At 43.9% G+C, this 27,888-nt stretch overlaps 1 protein-coding gene across 1 annotated transcript in view; it reads left to right on the plus strand.

Moving 5' to 3' along the window:
* The window catches only part of TMEM132D (transmembrane protein 132D), a 632,768-nt gene that overhangs the window by 545,894 nt on the left and 58,986 nt on the right, over window positions 1-27,888 (plus strand). Inside the window, exon 5 of the mRNA XM_060119302.1 lies at window positions 3,408-3,548. Within this exon, the coding sequence (XP_059975285.1) occupies window positions 3,408-3,548 (141 nt within the window). The remainder of the gene's footprint in view (window positions 1-3,407; window positions 3,549-27,888) is intronic.

A 27,888-nucleotide genomic window follows, 5' to 3' on the forward strand; every position in this document is an offset into this window, starting at 1 on the left:
ACTTAAAAAAAAAGCGGTAGGGAATATATTGCTTTTTATAACCATGAAGTCCATGGATTATTGGGTGGATTTGATCTAGGTTTCTTTTTTTTAATTTTTATTTTATATTGAAGTAGAGTTGATTGACAGTGTTGTGTTAGTTTCAGGTGTACAGCAAAGTGATTCAGTTATACATATACTCTGTAAACATATATATACATATATATATATATATCTTATTCATTTTCAAATTCTTTTCCCATTTAGGTTATTACCGAATATTGAGCAGAGTTAAGAGAAGGTTCTTGATGTCAAAGAATTGCACACAGAAGGCAGGGGAATACCAAGCCTGAAATCTCAGTCCCTAATCCCCACCGAGATCTTGCAGGCAGAGTGATGCTTTCTGTTTAGAGGATAAGAAAACACCCTAGATGTGCAGGCTTACAGCTGCTCATTGGTTACCTCAGGGTCGTTTCTCGTGATGCTGACCTGACTGCAAATGCATTAAAGGCCTTATGAGTTGGAGCAGACATGCTCTTTACTTTTCCACCACTGATGTGAAAATTTGTTTTCTTTGATACTGGTGTCCTAATCCTGCTCCTCTAGTCTGTTTTTCCCTGCGAAGTGGGCCAGTTTGGGCCCGAGAGTTAAAATGCTTTTTTCCACTTCTTCCCAAAGTAAGAATAGTTCCTTTTGATCTCTACCCTTTAGAGTAGAAAAATACGCCCGGCCTTTTTCCTTCCCAGAGGCAACAGAAAGTAGCACCGCATTCTGACTGGGCTCCTTTATTCTTTTACTATGTTTGTACCCAAAATAAAACAAAATCTGGCTGGGAACCCACAGGGGAGGAAAAAAAAAGGTGCATAAGCAATGGGGTATTTGGAGGCCTATGCATATTCAGACAGTTTGAGGCATGGTCTTTGAAATTCAGGAACATTACAAACTGTAGTCTTGTCTTTTAGAATTAAAATAAAGGAACAAAATATATATTTATATACATACATGTGTATATATATATTATCATTTCCAAAGGCTAAACCAAATGAGCTAAGTATAAAATGAACCAAGTCCTATAAAGGAAAAGTAAGATCTTATATAATAAATGGAAAGTTGACATAAGGAAAACGGTTATGTAATTTTAAGATGATAAACTTCTATGCCTTCTTCTGGCGTGCGGCTGAACAGGCATTTGTGATTTCACATGAAAACCAAATTAACCAGAATCTCTGCAAGCTTGTCTCTAAGAGATGCAAAAGTCTCCCTAAACAGCTCCTAATGCCTGTCCAGATGTTTTCTTGTTGCTGTACCAAGGCTAGGTCAGTCAAGTTCAGACTGACAGAAGAAACTTGGTGTGCATGCTGACACAGAACCTCTTAGAACATGATGGACATGTGATGAACGGGGGTTGAACTGAGAATGCCATGGGCTAGAACTTGGAAGTCTTGTTATATAGAGATTTTGGGTTACACATGGACTTTTTTTTTTTTTTTTTTCGGTACGCAGGCCTCTCACTGTTGCGGCCTCTCCCGTTGCGGAGCACAGGCTCCAGACGCGCAGGCTCAGCGGCCATGGCCCACGGGCCCAGCTGCTGCGTGGCATGTGGGATCTTCCCGGACCAGGGCACGAACCCACGTCCCCTGCATCAGCAGGCGGACTCTCAACCACTGCGCCACCAGGGAAACCCAGGGACTTTGATTTTCATGTGATTAGAAGTGACAATCTCTGCAGAGAAGAATGAGATTCCTAGGGCTCAATGTTCTCCATCTGAGAAATGGGCTCATATGATCTCCCAGGACTGTGCCAGTTCACAAGCCACAACAGTATAAGAGTAGCCAAAGAAGGCATGGGCTCACTGGGGAGAGAAGTGCAGAGTAAGGATTATTGCTCAGTGTCTGGGAAAAGTCACGTGTGTACCCAGTGCCAAGAAGAAGGGACTCATGCAGACAGATAATCATATGATCTCACTTTTATGTGGAATCTAAAAAAATGATACAAATGAACTTCTTTCCAAAACAGAAATAGAATCACAGACATAGAAAACAAATTATGGTTACCAAAAGGGAAGGTGCGGGAGGGATAAATTAGGAGTTTTGGATTAACAGATACACACGACTATATATAAAAGAGATAAACAAGGACCTACTGTATAGCACAGGGAACTCTAATATCTTGTAATAACCGATAAGAGGAAAGAATCTGAAAAAGAATAAATATATGTATATATGTAACTGAATCACTTTGCTGTACACCTGAAACCAACACAACATTGTAAATCAACTATACTTCAATAAAAATTAAAATTAAAAAAAGAAGGTACTCATGCACAGAGGACTGAGATACACAGCAAGGAGATGCTCATGCTGATGTGGATTCCAGTTCCTTCCCTGTTGGGCCCTTCTCCATGCCTTCCACGGGCTCTGGGTGAGGTTCTGGTGAACAGAAAGCAAATGCAGCCCGCAGAGCTTACCATCTAGAAGAGGGATGAAAGGATTGAACGACTATAAGTAACAGTAAAACGGCAGCTGTGTCGGGTGCCTGAAGGAGAGGCCCTGCCTTTCTTTCCTGGGCTCTGAGGGGCTGTCATGTCCTCGGCCTCTGCAAGCAAATAACAGGGGCAAGTGGGGGGTGTCCCACAGGACACGTGTGTTGAGCTGAGCTCTGGATGGAGTGTTTAGTAGGGAAAATGCGTGCTTGGGGGGGTGCGTGTGTGTGTTGTGCGTGCATGTGTCACATTGATGGGGCTCTGGGAGTGTCACTGGGGCCATCATAGCATTCCAGACAAGCACAGAGGCCAGGATGTGAAAATTGACAGGACGTGGAAGAAGCCTGAGCAACAGCCTACAGAGTGAGGGTCTCTCACAGCCTCTGCCTGCCCCCTGCTTCATTACTAATCTAGGCACCTTGCTCCTCTGGTCAACAGTTGACTGCTTACATTGGAATCATTTTGTGTGGATTTATACCAATTGGAATGGCAAACACATGGACTCAGGAGCTGAACATCCTGGGTTCAAATCCTACCTTCACTAGTTCCTAGCAGTATGACCTTGGGCAAGTGACAAAACCTCTCTATGCCGTCCACAAAATGGAGCGAATACGAATGTGCGTTGTGATGCTGCGAGAATTCGTAGGTCCATATTTACAAAGTGCTTAGGGCAGTTCCAGGCACATGGTGAGGTTTGTCAAGCATAATGTTAGTGATGCATTTGCTCCTTCACCCCCACATATGATACGCCTTCTCCATCATACTCTCCCTGCGTGAGTCTGGGTGATGGCGGAACGCTGTCTCCTGGCCGCCGTGACCCCTCGGCCGGTGCCCCGTGCCGGGTCTGAGCCCGAGTGAGGGTGGAGCTCTTTGTAGGGAGGCTGGGGAAGGCGGTCTGCATGCGGACGTGCAGGGGTGTGACCGTCGGATGTGTTTGGTTTTCCAGGAGGCAGAGATCCTGAACACAGCCATTCTCACTGGGAAGACGGTGGCCGTGCCGGTGAAGGTGGTCTCCGTGGAGGAGGACGGCGCCGTGACTGATCTCAAGTCTGTGGAGTGCCGATCTTCCGATGAAGCCATCATTAAGGCAAGTCGACACCTCCCGGGCCCCTGCAGAAATCCGCTGTCGTGTCGGCATCTGTGTTCGTTGAGCCGCTGGGACCACGGGGCCCTCTGGGATCCACCCACCCCGGTCCCGCTCTGGTTAGCCTGCCGCTTCCATTCCCTGCCCAGGAATAGAACAGCATGGGAACTGGTCTGGGGAGCAGTCTTGGTCTGTGATGCTCTGACCTTCCGCGTTTCCCAGTGCTTGTGGCCTCTTCCCCACCTCCTGGGGAGGTTGCGAAGGGATGAGGGACCACCATCCTAACCGAGGCTCCGGTCCCCCGACCGCCCAGCTGGGAAGCGGAGGGTAGCTAGATGAACACGTATGCAGCCACGCTCTGAGGTGATTTGAGTGCACAAAGCGTTGGTGGAAAGTCAGTGTGGGTATAAAGTACACCAGTACCCCCAGCTTTGATTCACCACCATTCTCCGCTTCCCTGGCCAACCCGCAGAATTCTCCTTGACTTAGGGATGAGGTGACCAGCTCCCGCCGGGCCTCCTGTAAGCGCCGAAGACTCTTTCCTTTCCTCTGGCTTCTTTCTCCTTTTAAACTGAACGCAGAAATGATCTAAAGCAAAGGCCCTTGGGGGGATGCGCCAGGCGGGGGACTGAGTTTGCTCTTCCAGGCAGCTTGTAGCACGATGCCAGTCGGCAGGGGAGAGGGGTTTGTCACGCTGCCACCACCCACTGTGGAGACAGAGGCATCCCGGCACCCCCTCTGATGCTGTGAGATGCCAGCAAACGCCCCAGGCTGGTGAGGGGTGCGGTCCGCGGTGGGGGGGACTCCCATCCTTGTGGTCCCGGCACTAGGCAGAGCCCACTAGCCTTCCTGCCTGTTCTGCGCAGGGACTGCAGGCCCTCTCTGCCCCCATGAGAGCCCCAGGGCGCGTTTCCACCCACGAGGGGGCCGTGGACAAACGCAGCTTTGAATCGCCGCTAAGTGCCGGGTCCCGTTTCAGATGTTAGGACCACAAGTTAGAGGCACATGCCTGTCCTTAGTTGCTCGGAGAGAAAGCAGAGATGGGAGAAGACAATGGAGCCCCGTGGCACGTTTCATGACACGCCACCGGCCACTGATTCCAGAAGCCCCTTCACATCAGTACATGGCACATCCATCCTTCGAGTGGTTCAGAGCAGCATCATGGCACATCCTGGACTTCCCGTTCTCTCTCTCTCCCGCATCCGGTCCTTCAGCAAATCCTGCTGGCAGTTGTTTTTTTTTTTCATTGAAGTGTAGTTGATTTACGATGTTGAGCTAGTTTCTGCTGTTCAGCAAAGTGATTCAGAAATATATATCTATATATTCTTTTTCAGATTCTTTCCCATTAAAGTTTACTACAAGATATTAAGCAAAGTTCCCTGTGCTCTACAGTAGGACCTTGTTGTTTATCTATTTTATATATAGTCGTTTGTATCTGCTCATCCCAACACCTAACTTATCCCTCTCCCCCCGCTTTCCTCTTTGGTAACCATAAGTTTGTTTTCTATGCCTATGAGCCTGTTTCTGTTTTGTATATAAGTTCATTTGAATCTTTTTTTTTTAGATTCCACATATAAACACTATCATATGACATTTGTCTTTCTCTGTCTGACTTACTTCACTCAGTATGATCATCTCTACGTCCATCCATGTTGCCACAAGTGGCATCATTTCATTCTTTTTTACAGCAGAGTAATATTCCATTGTATATATATATACCACATCTTTATCCATTCATCTATCATTGACGGATATTTAGGTTGTATGGGTGGTTATTTTGAAAATAAATCTCTCATTATAGGAATAGAATCTGTAGCTACAGAGTGGGGTGAAGCCATGTGCTGGAGGCAGGGACTGGACCCATATTTGTCCCCCCACCATCAGTGGAGACCCTAATGGATGCAAATGAAGCTTCAGAGGCAGAAAAAGCACCTGTAGGCTGTACGGCATTAACTCTGTCTGTGTACCTGGTGCTATCTCTTCCTATCACAGCATCCTATTTGGACACCAAATAATAGTGTTCCTCCCCTGAAATTGACTTACTAGTGTCAGAATTTTTTGTTGCTTGATTAAGAATAAATGTTTTAGTTTAGAGAAAACAGTATTTCTTTTCCTCAATCATAGACCCACCTTTTAGACCCTAATTCTCTTCTTCTCTATCCACCTGTCAGTTTCTAACATATAAAGCCTCATTTCAGAATTGTTAGTAGGTCTTGATTCCTGATACAGGTTAAATATAGATAGAAGCACTATACCAGTAATGATAATAGAAATAACAGTGATTCTATAAGTGTTGGGTGTTCATTACCCAGCAGGTGAGCATTTCTTTAATCCTCACCGCAACCCCAAGAAATAGTATTATTTTTATCCTTATAGTTCAAATGAGGAAATTGAGGCACTGAGAGGTTTGTTTGTGTGTGTGTGTGTGTGTGTGTGTGCGTGTGTGGCAAAATACATATAACGTAAGATTACCATCTTAACCATTTGTAAGTGGACAGGGCAGTGGCATTAAGTACATTCACATTGTGCCACCATCACCAACATCCACCTGCAGAGCTCTTGCATCTGCAAAGCTGAAATTTGATACCCATTTAAACACTAAGTCTCCATCAAACATGAATTCCCCCTCTCCCTGCCCCTGGTAGCCTCTAACCTACTTTCTATCTCTATGAATTTGACCACTCTAGGTACCACATATAAGTGGGATCATACAGTATTTGTCCTTTGAGTTGAGCTTATTTCACCAAGCCTAATGTCCTCAGGATTCAGTCATGCTAGAGCATAGGACAGAATTTCCTTCCTTTTCAAGGCTGAATCATATTCCATTGTATGCATAGACCACGTTTTATGTATCTATTCATCCATCGATGGACATTTGGGTTGCTTCCACCTTTTGGCTATTGTGACTAATGCTGCTATGAACTCACAGAGTTTTGACACATCATTAGAAACCAAGATTCATGATACCCATTTCTAAGGCCTGTTGTGTTTTTGCTTCTATCACTCATCCTTCAGGACAGGGGTTGGCAAACTATGGCTGCCGTGGTAACAAGTTAGGAACACCCATCTATTTATTATTGTCCATGGTTGCTTTAGCAATGCTGTGGCAGAGCTGAGTAGCTGTGAGAGGGACTGCAAAGCCAGCAAAGCCAAGAATACTTAACTATCCATTTCTTTACAGAAAACATTTGCCCACCTCTCTTCAAGGACTCTGTGCAGGCCTTTCCTTCATGGGTGATTATTTACCATGGCACATGGAGAGCTCACACTCCTGGCCAAAAATAACTCCTCCATGCATGGATGCTAGCAGTCCCTCCAACAAGACATCATACCATTGGGCGAAGCATTAATTCTCCCTGCACTCCTTTGTCAAATTGAACATACTTATGCAAGAGACTGTATATCTCCATTCCTGAAAATGTTGTCAGAATGAACTTGCTTGGATCAGTTTCCTCTTTGAGAGTCAAAATCAGGACAAGCAGAGATTCTGCCTCCGGGGAAAATGAGGAAAACTGGGAAAATGGGATAAAGTGTGTCAGAGAGGGCAAGCCAACCTTGCCTTCCATCCTGGGTTAGCCAAGGGCAGCATCAGCAAACATACCTCACACAAAATACTCAACATCACCAGTCGAATATATAACGCATCTTTCTATTATGCTTAGACATTCCTGGCAGTCCTTCTCAATACCATCAATCGTGGGTATAAGAGATGAAACCGGGCTTCCCTGGTGGCGCAGTGGTTGAGAGTCCGCCTGCCGATGCAGGGGACACGGGTTCGTGCCCCGGTCCGGGAAGATCCCACATGCCGCGGAGTGGCTGGGCCCGTGAGCCATGGCTGCTGAGCCTGCACGTCCAGAGCCTGTGCTCCACAACGGGAGAGGCCACAACAGTGAGAGGCCCGTGTACCACAAAAAAAAAAAAAAAATAGAGATGAAACCTCTTTGGCATCTTTGACCTAGAAAGGGACCACATAACCTCTCCATACCACCTCACTTATAGAGAATTTACATAAGGGATCTTGGAGAACATCAAGGCTAGGGATCATAACCCTAGAATACAAGATCCACACAGTAACTTAAATGTGCAAAGAAAATATGGAGTAGTGGGGACAGCAGCAAACTGAGCAGCATATGTCCGATCTAAAGGTGCAGACAGTGCCACATCCTACATGACTATTGCTTTACAAAAAGAGTACACACAGTGCTTAAGAGTTTGGGCTGTCATGCCAAATTGCCTGGATTTAAATCCTGGCTCTGATGTTTACAAATGAGAACCGGGCCTAGATACTTAAACTCTCTGTTCCTCAGTTTCTTCAGTTGTAAAATGGATATAACATTCCTATGACAAATTTGGTTCTGCATTGTGTTGAGAAATCAATCGATTAGAGCCACTTGGATCACTTGTATACTTGTTTTATGAGTAGCGATTTGCCTTTTAGCTACATCCCTAACTTCAGGAATATCTGCACAAAATCTTTCCAAGTTTAATTTAGAACTGAATAAGTGGGGTCAAGGTTAGAAGGTAAAGTGGACTTTCCCCAAGCTTCCCCACTGGTGTTACTGCTCTTGACTTTGTCTTCCATCCCAAAAACTATTCTCAACCCATCAGTGAAAGCATTCCTTTAGAAATGTGAGTCACATCACATCACTTCTCTACTCAAGATCTTCCTGTGGCATCTCCATCTCCCCCAGGGTAAAAGCTAAATGCCTTACAATTGCCACGAAGACCATCCAATCTCCCAGTCCTCCCTTGTGCACCCTCACCATCTGACCTCATTTCCTGACTTTCCCTCCAGCCACACTGCCTTCTGGAGATTCAGGGGACCTCACAGACATGCTCCTGCCTCAAGACCTCCACACATCTGCTGTCTCTTCTGCCAGATGCACACACAGCTCACCCCCTCACTTCCTTCAGGTCTTAACTCCAAAGTCCCCAGTCCACATGGCAACACTCTAGCTCAACCACTCCCCATCCCCCTTCCCTGGTTTATTTTTCTTCTTGGAACTTATCACCATGACCTTATTTATCTGTTCACTGTCCACCCCTATGAGGCCAAAGCCTTGTTGGTTTGACCATTGCTGATTTCCTGGTGCCTAGAACAATAGCAATCACTCTATCGATAGCTATTGAAAGGAAGGGTCTTATCTATAAAGTCACAAAGTGGACCAGGGAGAAGAGCTCCATCTCTTGGGTGTGACATGGAAGATTCTGATATTCAAGGGAAACTTCCCTTCAATAGGAAAAAAATCAGTAAACAACCCAGCTCAACATTCTCCTCTTTGGGGTGAGGAGACATCTATATATTCATTGTGCAGTGGAATTTCCCTGAACCTTCATAAAAAAAAAAAAAGCAAGATCATTTCAAGGATGGTGGGTGGGACTTCCTCCATGACCAAGAGAAAATATGCAGGAGTTCCAACTGATGATGGATATTGAGTTGATGGGTAATATTCAGAATTGTATTAAAATGGCTCTGTTAGTCTGGTTCAAAAAAGAGTAAAGATTTGATGAGGGTGGCTGTAGAGATAATAACATCTTGGACGTAAAGGCAAAGTCAGGAGGAAAGGGATCCAGCTCCATTGCTCCTCCTCCATATTTTCTGTTTCCTACATGGAGGAAGAACTGTGACAGCTAATTAGGATTCTTTGGCAGCTTAAATGGTAACAAGAAGCCAGGGGCTGAGTGTTTCTTTCTCAGACACTGGGTAGGCAATCAGTCTGTGCAGGAGGATTGTACACTGTTACTTCCAAGATGCTAAAGATCAAAATGACAAAAGTCAGACTTTAGAGGTCACACAATACATTCATGGTCCGAAAAGCCCCAATTTAAAAAATTTTTCAAGAGTAATTTCACTAGAGGTGAAGGCACCTTTCTTTAGACCTTAACTCTTAGGTAAAGTTGTGACTGTGCTTGGAATGTGGTTATCCTCAGTTATTTATGTGTGGACAGACTGCCAGGTTTGGAGACATTCTAGACTGGGTATTTGTCAGACTCATTTCTGTGTTCTTGGACTTAACTGAAGGCCTGGCACATAGCAGTTACTTAATAAATAAATGTTTGTGGAATGAATCAATGGTAGAATAAACCCAGATTTGTACTGAACATTAATAAACATCCAGCAAGGCACAAAGTATCAGATCTTCCATTCCCTTCCCATGGTATTTTCTGTTACATTGATTTTTTTTGTTAACACACATACTTTGTGAAATTTGGATTTCGGATGTATTGTTTGCTTGATGCCAATAGGCATCATCTTTGTACACCTGGAGCCAGATGTTCATTGTCAGCCAAAGGATTCCTGATGGGCACCTCCTGGTGGCAGAAGCCCAAATTGCAGGCACAGCACCTTCCAGGATTCTAACACCCCTATAATGGTGAGCCTGGCTAATTCCCCTCCATTTCTGTGATGGAAATTATTTCTTTGACTTATAATTCTGTGACTACAAGGACATTGTTATATGAAGAAGGAAAACATGTTGACAACAGGTGCATTAAGGCTTGAGATATGAGTCATAAGCCCTTTTAAATCCTCTGACTCAGTGCTCAGGCATTTAAAGACTGTGTCATGTACAGGATGCATGTCATTGGCACAAAGCCATTGCATTGTCCTTTTGAAACCTAACAAAAGAATGGTAGTGTTTTGCATGATGATTTAGGAGTCAAACCTCCATTGGTGGTAAAATGAGGCAAACAGCTACCAGCTCTCACATCACATTTAAAATGTATCTGAATGTACAACACACCTGCTGTGATTCAAACCCCAACTTACATCAGAAATTCTCATTAATGAAGATAGCAGTAACAATTAGTACTAACCCAGCAGCATATCCTTATCTTCTGCTTCTACGAAGTTAAAATTAATAGGGGGATAAAGGATGGCAAAAGTGTACATGTGGAATCCAAAATTTGAGATTATACTTGGCCAAAAGTTTGGTTTTTTTTTTCATTATTTGTCCTTCAGGGCCTGGCATTGAGGGTTTCTGTCTCACAAGAGCTTGACACAGAGTCTTGATTTTAATTTTAGGGTGAGTTGCAGAAGTTTCTGCTGGCTTTCCCCTGAGGGAGTGATCTTTGATCCAAGAAGAGAGGGAGAGACAGTGCCAGGAGCATAATGAGTGTTTGTGACCAAGATAAAAACCCAGCTTAGGGCCCTTCAAAGTAAAACTAGTGAGTTAGATTTCTCAGTTTGGAGGCAATGGTCACAGTCAAGGAGGGGAATCAGTGTGGTTTCAAATCACAGATGAGGGTCCTCTTTGGACCCTCAAATCTCTGAGCAACTGGATGGAGGGTTCAGAGATCCATCCCAAATCCCAGGCCTCCAGCAGGCCTGAACACAAGTCAGGCTGTAAGAAACATCAGAGGCCCAGCCCAGGTAATGCTCAGGTATTGGTGAAGACCAGAGATGAGCATTTGGGCCACCACTGTACATGGAAATACTATTTTTCTTACAGAGCCAGATTAAGACTGTAGAGGCCCAAAGTTAAGAAACTATTGTGGAGGCTCCCATATGGTATTCAAAATTAAAACTGCACTGAAATGCTTATAACTAGTCTAATGAAGAGCTTAATTATAAACATAAATCATTGAACAAATACTTACTGAGTTTTTGATGCACAGAAGGCATGATTCAGGTGCTGTAGATTCAGCAGTGAGCAAAACAAAGCCCTGCCCTCATGATTCGAAGAGGAAAACAGAAAATTCTATTTTCATGTATATATATCTCCTATATCCTACATATATTTCTTCACAAATATTGTTTCATATATATACTTTACAGAGAAGGAAAGTAGGAGATGTTTTCTTATATGTATTATATCCTATATAAGCTATAATATATAGTTTAATATATAGGCAGATATATATCCTATATGTATACTTTCATATATATATAGTTTCACATAGTTTCTTCCATGGAGGTGAAAAATAGGATATCTATGTAAATACCCTATTTGTGTATTATTTATTTACATATTAATATACATATTACATATATGTATGTATATTATATATAATCTATCTATCTATATCCTAAAGAGAGTTTCATCTATATAGTGTCCTTTATAGGGGAGGAAAAGAAGAGATAGTTTCACTTTTCTCTATATCCTATATATACTTATTTTCCTACATAGTCTTTTCATATATATATCATATGTATAGTATATACATCCTATATCCTATATAATACTTTCACATATATAAATATCCTATTTTTCATGTATACATTCTATATTTATCCTATATATGTGTAGCATATACATCCAATATCCTATATAGTAATTTCACATATATAAATATCCTATTTTCATACATATATTCTATATTTATCCTATACATATGTAGTGTATATGTCCTATATCTTATATGATAGTTCCACATATATAGATATCCTCTTTTCATATACATATTCTATACTTATCCTTTATATATGTGTAGTCCTATATCCTATATAATAGTTTCATACATATATCCTATCTTCCTCCTCTGTGCCTTTTCAGGAAGGTGTATGTGTGTGCACATATATATGTGTATATAAAATGTCCACACCTCCTGAAAAAGTGGCACTGGGTCCAGATCTAGAAGCTGAGTGAGTGCGTCAGTGTGAGCAGAGGAGGGACCATTTCGGGCAAGGACGGGCCCAGAGGTGGGAACCCCTCGGTGTGTGGGAGGAAGCAGAGCAGCACCAGTGGAGAGCAGTGAGTGAGAGATAGGGTCGGGGAAGAGCTGGGAGCAATGGTGAGAGGGACAGTTCGGTGAAGGCTTGTGGGGAGACGAGAACCGCGCCTTGACCGTGATGGGGCCAGGAGCCCACAGGCCTGGACCAGAGCGTGGCCGCCATCTGTCTGAACGTGGCGGGAGGTCTCTGGCTGCTGTAGAGGATGGATAGCTGTAGTGACGGGACTGCTTGAATCCCTTTGAAGTCTGAATGAGTTTCCATGGCAGCTGTAAAAAGAATACACAAAATTATTGACTTAAGGTAACACACATTAATTATCTTACAGTTTTGTAGATTAGAAGGCCAATATGGGCTGAAATCAAAGGGTCAGTAGGGCTGCATTCCTTTCAGGACGTTTCTAGGGGAAAATCTGTTTCCTTGACTTTATCGTCCTCTAAAGATGTTGGTCAAAGGATACAAACTTTCAGTTTTAAGATGAGTAAGTTCTGGGGATCGAATGTACAGCCTTGTGTACAGTTAATAATACTGTATTATATACACTACAATACATAAACTAGATAAACAATCAGGACCTACTGTATAGCACAGGGAACCATATTCAATATCTTGTAATAGCCTACAATGGAAAAGAATCTGAAAAAGAATGTGTATGTGTGTGTGTGTGTGTGTGTATATATATATATATATATATATATATATATATATATACATATATATATAATTGAATCACTTTGCTGTACACCTGAAACATTGTAGATCAACTACATTTCAATTTAATTTTTTTTTAATTTTAGAAAGCAATGTACCCCGTCCCAAAAAATAAAGCTGTACATCATGTAGAAAACAATAATAATACTGTATTATATACTTGAAAGCTGCTAGAAGAGCAGATTTTAAATGTTCTCACTACAAATAAAATCATCACCAGCATCATGTGAGGTAGTGGAGGTGTTAACTAACCTAATTATGATCATCATTTCACAATATATACTTGTATCAAACCATCACGTTGTACGCCTTGAATTTACACAGTATTGTATGTCGAGTATATCTCAATAAAGCAAGGGGGAAAAAACCTGGGAAAATACTAGGAAAAGATAGGTTTAATATTAAAACCAGTGGTGATTCCAGTTTTGTCTCTGAGTGAAAGCAAAACTCGTAAAAACAGAAAGGATTACAATAGCTATAATAACAAAATAATAAAATACAATACCTATAAAAAATGAAAGAATAAATCAATTTTCATATTTCATCTGATTTAATCCATCATTGATTTTCACATTGATTTCAAGTACCACTAAGAAAGAAAAATGCTGCAGCTAAAAACATGACCCAAGGCTGACACTGTTAATTGTAAAGTGCGTCCTGGTTTCAGAGATGTTACAAATGGGAAGGAGAAAAAAGCAGTCTTAGGACAGATGAATTCAGTCGTCCTTTAGGGACAGAATCCTAGGCTTGTAAAGCCTGCTTTAGGCAAATGCTTTTAAAAAGGTATTTATTTTTTTACTTTTCAATATCCTTAGGGAAGGTTTGTCTAAATGCACAAAGCAGGAGGTGTATTGGCTAAAACTTCAAAGATGTTCCCACTTAAAATTTTAAATCTGCCTTTAGGAAAGTAAAGAGAGACTTCCCTGGTGGTGCAGTGGTGAAGACTCCACGCTCCCAATGCAGGGGCCACATGTCTGATCCCTGGACAGGGAACTAGATCCTGCATGCATGCCACAACTAAGACCTGGTGCAGCCAAATAAACAAATAAATAAATAAATATATTTTTTTAAAAAGAAAGTAAGTAAATAAAGGCCCCCCTCAGCCCCTGGTCTGTGGCCCCTGCCTCCATCTGCAAAGCTTTGCGTCTCTGACTGGTCTGTTATTCCAAGATCACAGCTCTCTCTGATTCTCTTTTTCTGCCTCTGTTTTCCACTGCTATGATGGACCCACTGGAATCACCCAGGACGATCTCCATGGCTCACGGTCAGCTGATCACAGCCTTGATTCCATCTACAACCTCATTTCCCTTTGCCATGTAACCCAACCTATGCACAGCTTCCAGGAACCAGGGTGTCAGCCTCCTTGGAGGCACATTGCACTGCTTACCACTGCCATCTTGCCAACTTCTCAGCCGACTGGATGTGCCTCTCTTGATATTTAGATGAAGAAGTGTCACACACACCCTTTTCTCCTGAACAAACATCTCTGGCTTGGAGGTGACACAACAGGAGAAAGAAAAACCCAACGTGGTCTCCTGTGGCTTTGTTGTGGCCACACACATACGTGGCCCCCCATGGCTTGGCCACACACATACGTGGTCTCCTGTGGCTTTTGCCATGGCCATGTACATACGTGGTTTCCCCGTGGCCATGCACATATGTGGTCTCCGGTGGCTTTGCCATGGCCACGCACATACGTGGTCTCCCGTGGCTTGCCGTGGCCATGCACATCTTCTTCCAGATTGAACATCACATGTTTTATCCATCAGTAGGGATGCCTGGACTGCTGGCTCCAGCCAGTACAGCCCTTCCTATCCAGCTTCACTTTGCAGGAATGGGTGGGGCTATGCTCCACATTCCTCTACATGTCCCTCTTACCTCCAGCGAGCACACCTCACCCCCACCGTTATCTAATCTCTTGGCCCTGATTCCAAAGCCTGAGCAGGAACCCTCTTCCTTACGCTCAGTTTGCAACTTGAGAGTTTTCACATCAAACCATCCTTTTCTTCTCACTTTCATTATCTCCAAGCAGTATCAGGCATTTTATTGGTCCATGGGCTCCCAAATTTTCAGATCGTGCATCATCAGCCTCTGACTTTGTGAGAGGGGATAGTTTGGACACCTCCAAATGCTGAAGGTGATTTAGCATCTGATGATTTGATGGACAGTAACCCCTCAAGGACTTTCCTCTCCTCTCTCATGGGGAACTGAGGACCAGAGAGAGTTCCTCTCAGGAACACTACCCTCCCCCAATAGAACAACCTCTTATCCTGCAATCCAGACCCCTTTGGTTGATCAGCCATGGGTGGCTTGAGTGTATTTGGGGACAGTGGTTCCATTCATCAAAATACTGAAGAAGCAGGTTCATGGGGGATGGGAGGAGAAATGAAGTTCAAATGTTACAGACGCTGTGTTTGAGATTTCAGATGCTGAGGGAATACTGTCATCGGGACAGCTTATGGGTAGAATATAATTTAGTATATTTCTCACACTGGGCTACTTTTGAGAATTGAAGGAGACAGTATTCATGATGACAGGTGTAAAGCTGACCTGTTCTGGGCCAACCAGGATGTGTGGTCACCCAAAATATGGGCCAAGAGGATGTGTTTCACTGGGTGGGGTGCATCTGATATTTAGGGTGAGAATTATGAGCTCAGAGAAATTGAACAGTGAGCACTGCTGTGTTTTCCATGGCTCAGAACTGGGAAACAGTCTCTCACTGAATAGCAACCTAAAAATGAATGCCATTTCCAAAGGAAAAGTCACCCCTGAGGTAAGACTTTGAAAGAACACAGTAGTGATTTTGGAAGGCCTCCAGGGTTCACACACTGAGCAGTTTGCTTTTAAGGAAAATTCATGTCCTGGATCCTTTCATGCAGTGTTTTCTAAGGTAAAATACACATCATTTTTTCTAGAGGGTGAGAAGAATGTTTTCTATGTTAGTAGGTTTCTATTTATTCTAATGTTTACTAGGATAACATGTCTGGACGTCCAACTGTGATTTTATGGATATTCTTCCTTGGAACCAGACTAAATTTTAAAAGTTGTTAGTATAAAGAAGATGTAAAGAAACATATTAGTAAATGAAAAGACAGGTGGTACATGGGTAGAGTGACAAACAGTGAAGGTTGTACACAAGTGATCAGACACTGCTGCTTTGACATATGACTGCATTAAAGTGGAGAGATTGTTACCTACCCCAATAAGCACAGGTATCCCTCTTTGTGGAAATTCCCCGTTGCTCTGTTTTGTACTCATTAGAAGTATGACTCTGCAGGAAAAGACACAAGTAAGGCTCCAGTGTCACACAATGATTCATCACTTCTTAGAAAGCAGACAGCTACAAGCCATCACTTCTAACTGTGAGGATGCAGTCATACACAGAAGAAGCATCCACTTTGTACAGCTGAGTTTATTATTATTTTAAAAATTAAAGGTTCTGGCTTCATGCTTATGCTAGAGGTTTATAACCTGTGCTAATTTTTAAATACCTTTTAAGTAATACTATTTCAGACTTTCACTCCAGTATCTCCCTACTCACCACCACATCACCACTACATCCCTGACACCCTCACCTAAGTCCCTCCAGCCCCATTTTCCTCCAATACCTTGAAGCTACTTTCTTAGTATTTTCCCATTCCCCTTCTCTGTCTGTATCTGTTAGGGTAAGGCTTATGGCTGTAACAAATAAACCTCCATGTTTAAGGGCCCTGACACAATCAGAGTTTACTTCTCTTTTGTGAAACAGTCCAATCTTGATGTTGGTTGTCATCCTCCACATGGTGATTCAGGGACCCGAGCTCCTTCCTTGTTGTGGCTCCTCCACCCCTGGGGCTCCTCTAGCGCCATCTGGTGGAGCCGTGGAGAGCATGGAAAATCATGCACAATGGTTGATGGCCGGGTCTGAAAGTGATGCACCTCTGCTCATGTGCCATTGGCTGGAACATGGTCCTACCTAAGTGCAAGGGGGCTAGATCTGCACCCACGAAGAAGAGAGGCAAAGAAGCTCTCTCTGGGTGGAGGGGACTCACATCTAAAGATGTAGGAGAACCTGTAGCAACTAATTATTTATATTAAATTGACAATAGTTGTTCCACATGTGTCATGTTAGAAATGTATGATTTACTGCAGATTTGTATAACATGTAAAATTATAATATCTAAAATGTATTAAAGTTTAGGTTTTTAAAATTTTTTTTATTTAAGTATAGTTGATTTACAATGTTTCAGGTGTACAGTGAAGTGATTCAGTTTATATATATATATATATATATATATATATATATAGCCTTTTTCAGATTCTTTTCCATTATAGGTTATTACAAGATATTGAATATAGTTCCCTGTGCTATACAGTAGGTCCTTGTTGATTATCTATTTTATATATAGTAGTGTGTATCTGTTAATCCCAAACTCCTAATTTATCTCTCCCCTTTTTCCCCTTTGGTAATGATAAATTTGTTTTCTATGTCTGTGAGTCTGTTTCTGTTTTGTAAATAAGTTTATTTGTATCATATTTTAGATTCCACATATAAGATATCATGTGATATTTGTTTTGTCTGTCTGACTGACTTTAATTAGTATGATAATCCTTAGGTCCAACCATGTTGCTGCAGATGGTGTTATTTCATTCTTTTTATGGCTGAGTCATATTCCACTGAGTATATGTACCCCATCTTCTTTATCCATTCATCCGTCCATGGACATTTAGGTTGCTTCCATGCCTTGGCTATTGTAAATAGTGCTTCTATGAATAAATATTTAATTTAATGAATTCTGAAGAACATGAGATGCTAATGTTATGCAAAATCAGTTCTGAAAAAAATGACGTTGTCATTTTTGCAATGAATTTGCAATCGCCGTTACAGTTTAGCAAATGATGATAAGTGTACTAACCTTTTGTGGTCATCTGGTCCTGGCACTGTCCTGGGCACTTACACCCGTTACTCATTTCACCTTCCTAAACTCCCCATAAGGTGTGTCCTGTGCTATAGATGAGGAATCCGGGGCACGTGCCCAAGCTTGGAACCAAGCTGTCTGGCTCCAGCGTTCTCCAGGGTGCTCATCACAGATAAACACAATTTGTGATGAATAAACGACAAAAAAAAGGGAGAGCCCTCCTTCAGAAAGTGGGGACCCGTGATAATGCAGACTGCCGAAGGGGTGGGGTGGACGGTCATGCAGAGGGAGGTGCGGAGAGGCAGCCCGGGGCCCTCTTCTCCACAGGGGATGCCTGGACCCCTTTCCAGGGGAGAGGGAGAAACGCGGTGGCCTGGGAGGAGTGAAGGTCAAGTCTGGCCCAGCAGAGGCGTCAAGGAGGCGAAGCTGGGCCAAGGCTGGGTGAACCCAGAGGGCTCCTTACAGAGGCTGCAAACACAAATGCCCATCTCAGGCCAGAGGAGCAGGGCTTAAGCCGGAGGTGTGCCAGAAGGGAGGCTCTGGCTCACCTGGATTTCAAATATGCAGAGGCTTCTGCAGTCTGAACAGATGCACAAATCAGACCTCCTTGGACCTACTCTCCCTCCACGGGAATCCCAGCCACCTCCTCAAGGAAGGGTCGGGCATTTTGCAGACTTCAAGGCTCTCTGAGCTCTGCTGTCAGTGGGAGTCAAGGAACTCAATGCCAGGTCTGGACTTTTTAGTGCAACCCTCAACCGGTCTGAGGATTTCTTGTAGCAGCTCCGTTTAGAGGTTTCCCACGGTGTTGTCAGGGGGAAATCACTTCATTAAAATAAGACACTTTTCCAGTGTCTCTGGATTGTTTCAGAAGCTCTATATGCAGTCTATTTCAGAACAAAATTGCTTAAATTCAGTGATATGGAGATGATCAGATAGATGATAGACAGATGGGTAGATAGATAGATAGACAGATACATTGACAGATAGATAGAGATGGTAGATGCATTGATGGAGGGATGGATAGATAGATGATAGATGGATGATGGATGGATAGACAGATGGAAAGGCAGATAGATAGATGATAGATGGGTAGAAACTTTAAGCATTCCTATGGGAAATCTTAAACCAACTGATTTTGAGAAGCAAGCTTAGAATGTTGGACATACTAAATCACCAACTGTTGATATATTTGGGGAAGAAAAATCACTTTCTAGGTGGACAAATTAATCAAGAACTTGCCATGTGATAACTTGTTCTTTTGTTTTGTTCTAAAAGCTCTTTTGAATTGAAAATGTGATTCTTTTATTCTGCCACAGCCTTCATCCCAGTACTGACAGATAACAGAAGTCGTCTTTTCTTGAAACCTTAGACGTGTTTTTTCATATGTAGATGATCATCCGTATTCCTGATGCTCTGTGTATTCTTTGGTCCATTTCTTGGGGTGGCGTAAACGAGCTCCTGCGTCTTCTCTCCCTGGAGGTAGAAGTGGGAATTTTAACCTGTAAGATCAGCTTCAAGTTCAATTCCAAGATGATTCCGTAATTTTAGAAAATAAGTATTTTCAGTCCAGGTTCAACCCAGCTCATGTGCATTGGCTTTAGCCTTGAGATTCCATGAAATAATTTCTACCCAGGTTCTGTTTGCTTTGTTTAGCAAATTAGTCCCCGTTCTTCTCGTGTGAGGCTCAGGCTTGGGTCAGCTCAGGTCGCCTGAAGCAGAAACACACAGGCCCATGTCCTGCCTTCACCCGAACACCTGTCCTGTTTTTCACCGGAATTCCAGCCATTGTATTGTTCATCTCTGCTTGTTTGTTCTTTAGATCTTCTAGCTCTTTGTTAAACATTTCTTGTATCTTCTCAATCTGTGCCTCCATTCTTTTTCTGAGGTCTTGGATCATCTTTACTATCATTACTCTGAATTCTTCTTTGGGTAGATTTCCCCAGAATTTAATGTATCGCATTTCTGATGAAACAACCAAAGATGATTTTGTAGGAAAGAGGAAGTGTGCTAAGGGGAGCAGCGCGAAGCCCTCTCTGAGTCAGACTCAGCTAAGTGAACTATCGCTGAACAATACAGGGCCAAAAAGAAGAGGCCACTGGGGGGAAAAACAAAACTGCCCTGAGGATGTGACCACAAGTGCGTCTTCTTAGAGTGGATTGTGCTTGAGGATGGGTGGTCTTGATCTTCACATATAAAAGCCATGAAGAGACTAAATCCAGTGCAGCCCTTCTCTAGGTTATGGGGATGCCGTGAATGTGCCCAGGAGTGACACAGCCCTTAAGCCCCCGATTCCTGTAAGCACTTTTGCCCCACAAAAGCTCATCAGCAAGTATGCTTCTCTTTTGCTTCGAAACAGCTCATACAAAGGACAGCTCGCAGAGGAGCATAGCTCTGAAAACCTCGGTCCTCTATTGAAATGCAAAGGCAGACAGGCGCTCCTGAAATGAGACCAGTTTCTGGGTTCCGTACTGATCATTTGTGAGACGTGAGGAATTCTGACAGTGAGAGGCATGAGAGAGGAGAGCATCCCCACTTCTCCTGGAGCCTGTCCAGATCCTTCCCTCTTCCCTGCCCTGTTAATGACGGGGATGCACAGTTGCCTGGCTCCATTCGAGTCTGTCTGGCCAAGGACTGTAGACTCAGTGGTGGCACAGGGCAGAGCAGCGACACGAGTGGGTTCTGTGTGTGTATGTGGCGGGGTGTCTGAGGAACACATCACTCTCCCAGGCCAGCTTTTCTTGTCTCTCTTGGGTTAAAACGACGGTCACAGGGAAATGTGCCTCCACGAAAAGAAAAACAACATTCACTCAACGATAAATTGCACCCAGCATGTAACTTAATTTTGGAGGGAAAACGGAGTGGTGGGCTTTCTGTAAAACTGGGGAGAAGGTCCCCACTTCAAGGGTCCAGCCACCACTCAGCCCCAAATAATCGTCCCTGTGACCAGACATTGCCCCAGTGCTGCCAGAGCTAGTAACTCTTCAAGAGAAACTAAAAAACCCAGATTTTTAGGTAAATTCTCTCTCTCTTTTTTTTTTTGGTAACAGCTTTATTGAGATATAATTCACATACCATATAATTCACCCATTTAAAGGGTCCAATTCAGCTTTTTAAGTAGAGTCACAGGGTTGTGCAGCCATCACCGCAATTAATTTTAGAATATTTTCATTGCCCCCAAAAGAACACTATGCCCTTTAGCTATCATCCTCCCCATTTCTCCATCCCCACCCCCCAGCATCAAGAAACCATTCATCTTTCTTTCTCTATAGATTTGCCTACTCTGAATATTTCATATAAATGGAATGATTAAATATGTGGTGTTTTGTGACTGACTTCTTTCACTTAGCATCATGTTTTCAAGGTTCATCCATGTTTGGATAGTGCTTCATTCCTTTTTATGACCAAATAATATTCTGTTATATAGATATGCCACATTTTGTTTGTATATTCATCATTTGAAAGTAAAATCTCTCATTTTTTTAAAAATGGTGGCAACAGATACATATTAAATAAAAAAAAACAAAAACAAATTCCATGAGCCACATGTGGCTGAAAAGCCATTGTAAGTAACCTCAGGCCTAAAATATACCAAGGTTCCTTCTAGAAGTTCTGTAATCTAAGAGCTCCAGTGCTGTGGAAATGGAAATGCACCTGGGGCACAGGTAAAGGTAAGTTCTTACAGGTGGACAGTGATGAAAACAAAGACAGGAAATGGCCTTTGGCTCCAGAGAACTTTCTCACTGGTGAGAAGACAGTGACAGGAAGTTCTCTTTTCAGGGAGCATCAGGGGTACCACTTCCGCCTATAACGTGCCCTCTGGCATCAAAGACTGCCATGCAGCTTGACATTGACTGCTGTGGTTGACTGTTAACAGGCCTCTTGGTATTGACACCCTCATGTTGTCCTCTCCCACACTGATGCTGGCCTTAGCCATGTGGCAATTTTAACCAATGAAATTTTAACAAGAGTGATGCAACCAGAGGCTTGATAAGTGCACATACGGGCTGGCTCCTGGAATACTTGTTCTTAAATCCACCTGTCATAAAAAAAGCTTTATTTAGCCCTGTGGAGAGAGAGGGGAGTCTCAGCCTCCCAGCCATCTCCTCCAAGCCATGCTGCTATCTAACAGCATGAGAAATCCCAGTGGAGGCCAGCAGGAGACCACCCAGATGGGCTCCAGCCAAGCCGCATGATCTCGAGAAACAATAACATGGTTGTTGCTTTAGCCACTAAGCTTGGGGGCAATGTGTTCCACAGCAGCACAGAATCAAACAGCTGGATGATCTCATTCCCTTGTGTGACGGTAAAGTCTAGGTGTCAACGTGGCTAGGCCACAATACCTGAGTATTTGATCCAACATTGTTCTAGATGCATCAGTAAAGGTAGTTTTTAGGTGAGGTTAATCTATAAATCAGTAAACTTTGAGTAAAGCAGATTGCCCTTTGTAAAGTGGGTGAGCCTCATCTACAGGTAAAGGTCTTCATAGAAAAAAGGCTGTCCTTTCCCAAGGAAGGAGGAATGCTGCCAGCAGACTGCCTTTGGACTCAAGTCACAGCATCAGCTCTCCCCTCGGTCTCCAGCCTGACGGTCTGTCCTGCAGACTTTGGTTCTACCAGCTTGCACAATTTCATGAGCCAATTCCTCAAAATCTCTCTAGATAGACAAAGACATAAATACATAGGTAGACAGATAGAAACATAGACAGATACCAATATCAATAGCTATCAATTGGTATATCTATATCTGTATATCAGATATATACATCTGATGTAGTTCCTACATCACTTTGCCGTATCTATGTATCTAATAACTTTATATATATTATGATATATCTATATCTTTGCCAAATATACATGCAGATACATAGTTGTAAAAACATAGATTGATATCATATATACACCTGATATGGTTCCTATATCAGACACTTTGCCATATCTATATATCTAATATCTCTCTATATATATATCTATATCTTTGCCAAATATACATACAGATACATAGATATAAAAACATAGATCTGTAGAGAGATAACAAAGAGATAGATAGATAATAGATACAAAGATAGATACATAGATAGATACAAAGGTAGTTAGATAGATACATAGATATAGCAAAGTATCTGATATAGACACTATATCAGGTATGGATATCTGATACAGATACCCACTGATATCTATAGATGTATATATAAATATATGTGCACAAACACAGACACACACACACACACACACTCATACATCCCACTGGTTCTGTTTCTCTAGAGAACCCTGACCAGCACACCTTCCCACCAAGGCAAGCGTGGTTGGTTTTGGTGTTGCTTATGCTCTGGTTGCTGGATGCACCAGTCAGCAGGAAGATCAATTGCTTTTGCTTCACATTTCATTCGTGTGGGTGGCAGAGAAATCCTTCTTACCTACGCTCATGCCTTCCACCGGCTATATTCTGTGTTTGATGTGTGTCAGATGCTCTGCTAGGTGCTAGGGACACTGAGATGAATACAACACATGGTGGCAGTAAGAAACAGAGAAATCTGTCTGCACTAAAAGAAAAACAGTTTTTCGAAATAGTGCAATAAAGAATTGCATGGGAGATGATAGAAAAATAAACTGAGTATAGCAGGACACATAGGAGGGAATAGTCACAGCTACACAGTGGAAGAGGATGGTCAGAGGATGACGCTGAGGCTGGGTCATCTGAGATCACACAGAGTCTCATCCAGTATGTGGTTTAGAAGGAATGCATCCTAGGCAAAGGGAATGGCTTTTAACAAGGCATAGAGGGGAAACAGCCTGGATTCTATGTGCGGCAGGTTTGCTTAGAGTTAGGGCTAGGACCTCACTGGGCAATAAGGCAGGAGAGGTGGGAAAGCGTCATCTAGGGAGCAGTACGTGTGCCCTGCCAAGGTTCAGGCTTTATCCTATAGGGATGGGAGCCACTGAATGGATTTCAGAAATGGAATGGCATCTTCAGATTTCCATTTCAGAAAAATCTCCCTCGTGTTGCAGAATCAGTCAAAGCAGGGTGAGGAATCAGAGGCAGAGAGATCAATTTGGAAGTCACTGTAATAGTCTAAGCAAGACATGATAAAACAGGGCTGAAGAGAAGAGGATGCATTTTAGAGGCTCTCTTTCAATGGAGTCTGCAGGCTTAGGTGACTGACTGGGTGTCCGAAACGAAGGAGGAGGAGGAAGTTCAGAGGCTTCCAGAATTCTGGGTGGAGAGCGGCACCTGACCTTTAAGCAGGAGAAAGGGGCTTACCTGGTGGCGCAGTGGTTGAGAGTCCACCTGCCGATGCAGGGGACACGGGTTCGTGCCCCGGTCCGGGAGGATCCCACATGCCACGGAGCAGCTGGGCCCGTGAGCCATGGCCGCTGAGGCTGCGTGTCTGGAGCCTGTGCTCCGCAACGGGAGAGGCCACAACAGTGAGAGGCCTGCGTACCGCAAAAACAAAAACAAACAAACAAACAAAAGGAACAGATCTGCAGAAAAATGGTTGAACTTAGTTTGTTTATAATGAGTATGTTTTTGTTTGTTTGTTTGTTTGTTTGTTTTTTGCTGTACCCGGGCTTCCCACTGCTGTGGCCTCTCCCATTGCGGAGCACAGACTCCAGACGCGCAGGCTCAGCGGCCATGGCTCACAGGCCCAGCCACTCCGCGGCATGTGGGATCTTCCCAAACCGGGGCACGAACCCGTGTCTCCTGCATCGGCAGGCGGACTATAATGAGTATGTATTGCCTGCAGCATTTCCTGCATCTGCTCACATACCCCAGCCGCACTACTATGACCTGAGTCCAGCCACCATCCTCCTTTACCTGGATAACTGCAACATCCTTCTTACGGGTCTCCGTATGTCCTTCTGTGACTCCATAAACTCCATCAAATCATGTCCTCTCACTGCTGAAGCCCTCCAGTATCTTCTCTTCCCACCAGGGAAAAAATATCTAACCTCTTCTCCGTGGTTTACAAGGCCTGACGTCCCCTGGCCTCTGCCCCTCTCCCTGACCGTGTTACCCCTGCTCACCGTGTTATACTACCCGGGTCTTCTTTCCTTTCCTCTTGGAGACCAATTCTGGATGAGCCAGGAGACAAAAGAAGGGACTTAGGGGCTCTGCCCTTTCTGTTTCCTGTCTGCGATGCTCTTTCCCAGATCCGGGGATGGCCACCTGCTTCCCGTCCCTCGACCCTCAAATGTCACTTTCTCAAAGACCTTTCCTGACCACCCCTATCTTAAGCCATCCCATTGCTCTGCTTAATCTTTCCCACCATTTCCTTCACAGAGCTTAACACTATCTGAAAGTTTCCCTCTAAGATCCATGAAAGCAAAGACCTGACGATCTTGGCTTCAGCATCTTCCGAATGCCCAGAATGGTGCCGTGCACACAGTAGCGGCTCAGTATGTCAGTGTTGAATAAATCCATAAACAAATGGCTGAATGAGTGTGTGAACTAGTGGATAAATGCATATACAGGCACTCAGCATGAGTCAGGGTGCTCATCAAAGAACTGTGGGCTAGCCGTGTCCAGCTGGAGTTGCTTTCATGTAAGTTAGCTGTTGAAACCCTGTGAATGGATTCATTGCCCGGGGAACATATATAGAGGGAGGAGAAAATTAAGTACAGACTGCCTTCTCCTCCCTGTTTGTGCTGCTTGAGAATAAATTGGACATCTCCTGAATGAAGCTCACTGGTCAGTGGTCCAGAGAGAATGGCAGGTGTAGATTCTGCCATTTATGACAGTGCTCTGACCTCCCTGGTGTCACTTCCCGGAAGCTGGGGACCAGATAAAAGCTGCCCTGTCTTCATCAGACACAAGTTCATGTTTCATAAGACCACAGCTCAGCAGCTTCCTATGTGAGCACTGCACAGCCAGTGAGAAACTGTACAATTCGTTGTGGGTCTGTTTGCCTTCTAAACAGACAGAGAGAAGCCATGGTTTCTCCAAGCCTGAACTGCCCAATGGCCTTGGTAGGATGGAAATAAAAGAAGCAGCACCAACGTCTCTCCACACCTCTGGATCCTGAAACAGCTGGGGAGGATCACACCAGATTCCTTGTCTGCCACAGAGAAAGACACCAGGGATCCCCCCCGCCCCCTGTGTCTTGGCTCCCAAACTAGAGAGAAGCTGGAAACTCTTTACAGCTGTCCTGCAGCTTGGGAAGCTAGCTCCTTTATCTTCTCCAAAAGAGCCGCCTCCAGAGGGGCCCCCTCCCCGGCACTGGGAAATTGCAGCTTGGGCTTGGGTTTTCTGGTAGTCATTGTTGGGACTGTGCATGGACTGTGGCCCTTTTTGGTTGTTCCTCATCCATCCCATTCCTCCTGCTAATGGGTTTTGCATCCTCCTGCAGAGACCACATTTTGCCCAGCCCCACCTGTGTGGCAAAGGGCAGCTCTTCTCTGAGCCACGCCTCACCCCAGGCCAGCTCAGTTGACATCTACAGGGCTGCAGTCACCTGGCTGCTCATCTGGGGCAGGACAGTCTATGGTCTGGCATCCTGCTCCAGTGTGGGTGTGACTTGCGATGCATCTTTTATCTTCAGGCAGGCTAGTTCCTGCCATTCTCACCGTGGTCCCAGGGTTCCAGGGGTAGCAAGGGAAGAAGCTCACTGCACACGTGCTTTGGAAACCTCAGCTTGTTTCACGTTTGCTCATGATCCGTTGGTCAAAGCAACCACAGGAGCAAACCCAGGTGCAAGGGGTGAAGACATTGATCTCATGATGGTAGCGACATCAGCAAAGCACAGTAGCAAATGCACGTGCATGGGATGAACGTGCAGCCATTTTTTTTTCACCCATATCATGTATTCTATAACTTTTTAAAAGCAATTTAAGGGCTTTTGATAGTCATTTTGACTACTCTTATTTTTTCATTCTCTTTAAGTCTCTGCTCAGATATCACCTCAAGGAAGCCTAGGTTACTCGTCTTATTTAAAATCTCATGGGCTCTCCATCCCCCTTACTTTGATCTATTTTTCCATATCATGGATCGCTTTCCAAGTTACTGTGTAACGTACTTATTTATCATATTGATTGTTCATTGTCTCTTTACCCTCAGTAGAATACATGACCCGTAAGAACAGGGATTTTTGTTTGTTGTATTGACTGATGGAGCCCATATGGGGACATTTCTCATCAGGCACTCATTAGGCCCTCAGTCAACATTTGTTTTAATGAATGAATTCATTGACTTAGAACCTAACTTACAAGTGAGAGTAACCCTTCCTTGTGATTCCACCTATAAGTTTTTTGTTTGTTTGTTTGTTTGTTTTTTGTGGTACACGGGCCTCTCACTGTTGCGGCCTCTCCCGTTGCGGAGCACGGCTCCGGACACGCAGGGCCAGCAGCCATGGCTCATGGGCCCAGCCGCTCCACAGCATGTGGGATCCTCCCGGACCGGGGCACGAACCTGTGTCCCCTGCATCGGCAGGCGGACTCTCAACCACTGCGCCACCAAGGAAGCCCCTGCTTATAAGTATTTAATGTCATTCTTTTTTCCTTTAGTTCCATCAACTCCCCATTTCCTGAGAACTAAATCTCACCCATTGTGGTTTTACCAACAAACTTTTCAGGACTCTGGGTGTCTTCATTGGTAAGGAATCTCCAAGCCATGCACCATGTTAAAGAGAAGAGTAGCTGTGAAGTTCGGGCAAGACCATTGAAGGCGATCCTTGGCTGTCTTGGCATATTTCCCTTCCAACGTGTTTGACAAACTGTTTCCCAAATGGCAGCTTTTCTTCTCAGGCTGAATACCTCTGCACGTGGCATTTTGCTTCATCACAACTGGCACTGGGCATTGCCCATGGCGTGTGTCGAGGAAAGTAGTTTCATCTCTTAGATGCTAACCTCTGAACTTGACCCTCCCAGCTGTGATGAGCAGTGCCAGACCCGCCATCATTGGCTGCCCCTCAGCAAAGCTAATTACTGACAGAGAGATGTTTCACGTTCTCTCCGAGGCCACAACAAAAGCCTCAAAATGGATTTTAATGCATGTAATTAAAAGAAGTGGGCCTCCCTGGTGGCGCAAGTGGTTAAGAGTCCGCCTGCCGATGCAGGGGATACGGGTTCGT

Source organism: Mesoplodon densirostris, chromosome 15 (genome assembly GCF_025265405.1).
Source record: "Mesoplodon densirostris isolate mMesDen1 chromosome 15, mMesDen1 primary haplotype, whole genome shotgun sequence".
Classification (NCBI taxonomy): domain Eukaryota; kingdom Metazoa; phylum Chordata; class Mammalia; order Artiodactyla; family Ziphiidae; genus Mesoplodon; species Mesoplodon densirostris.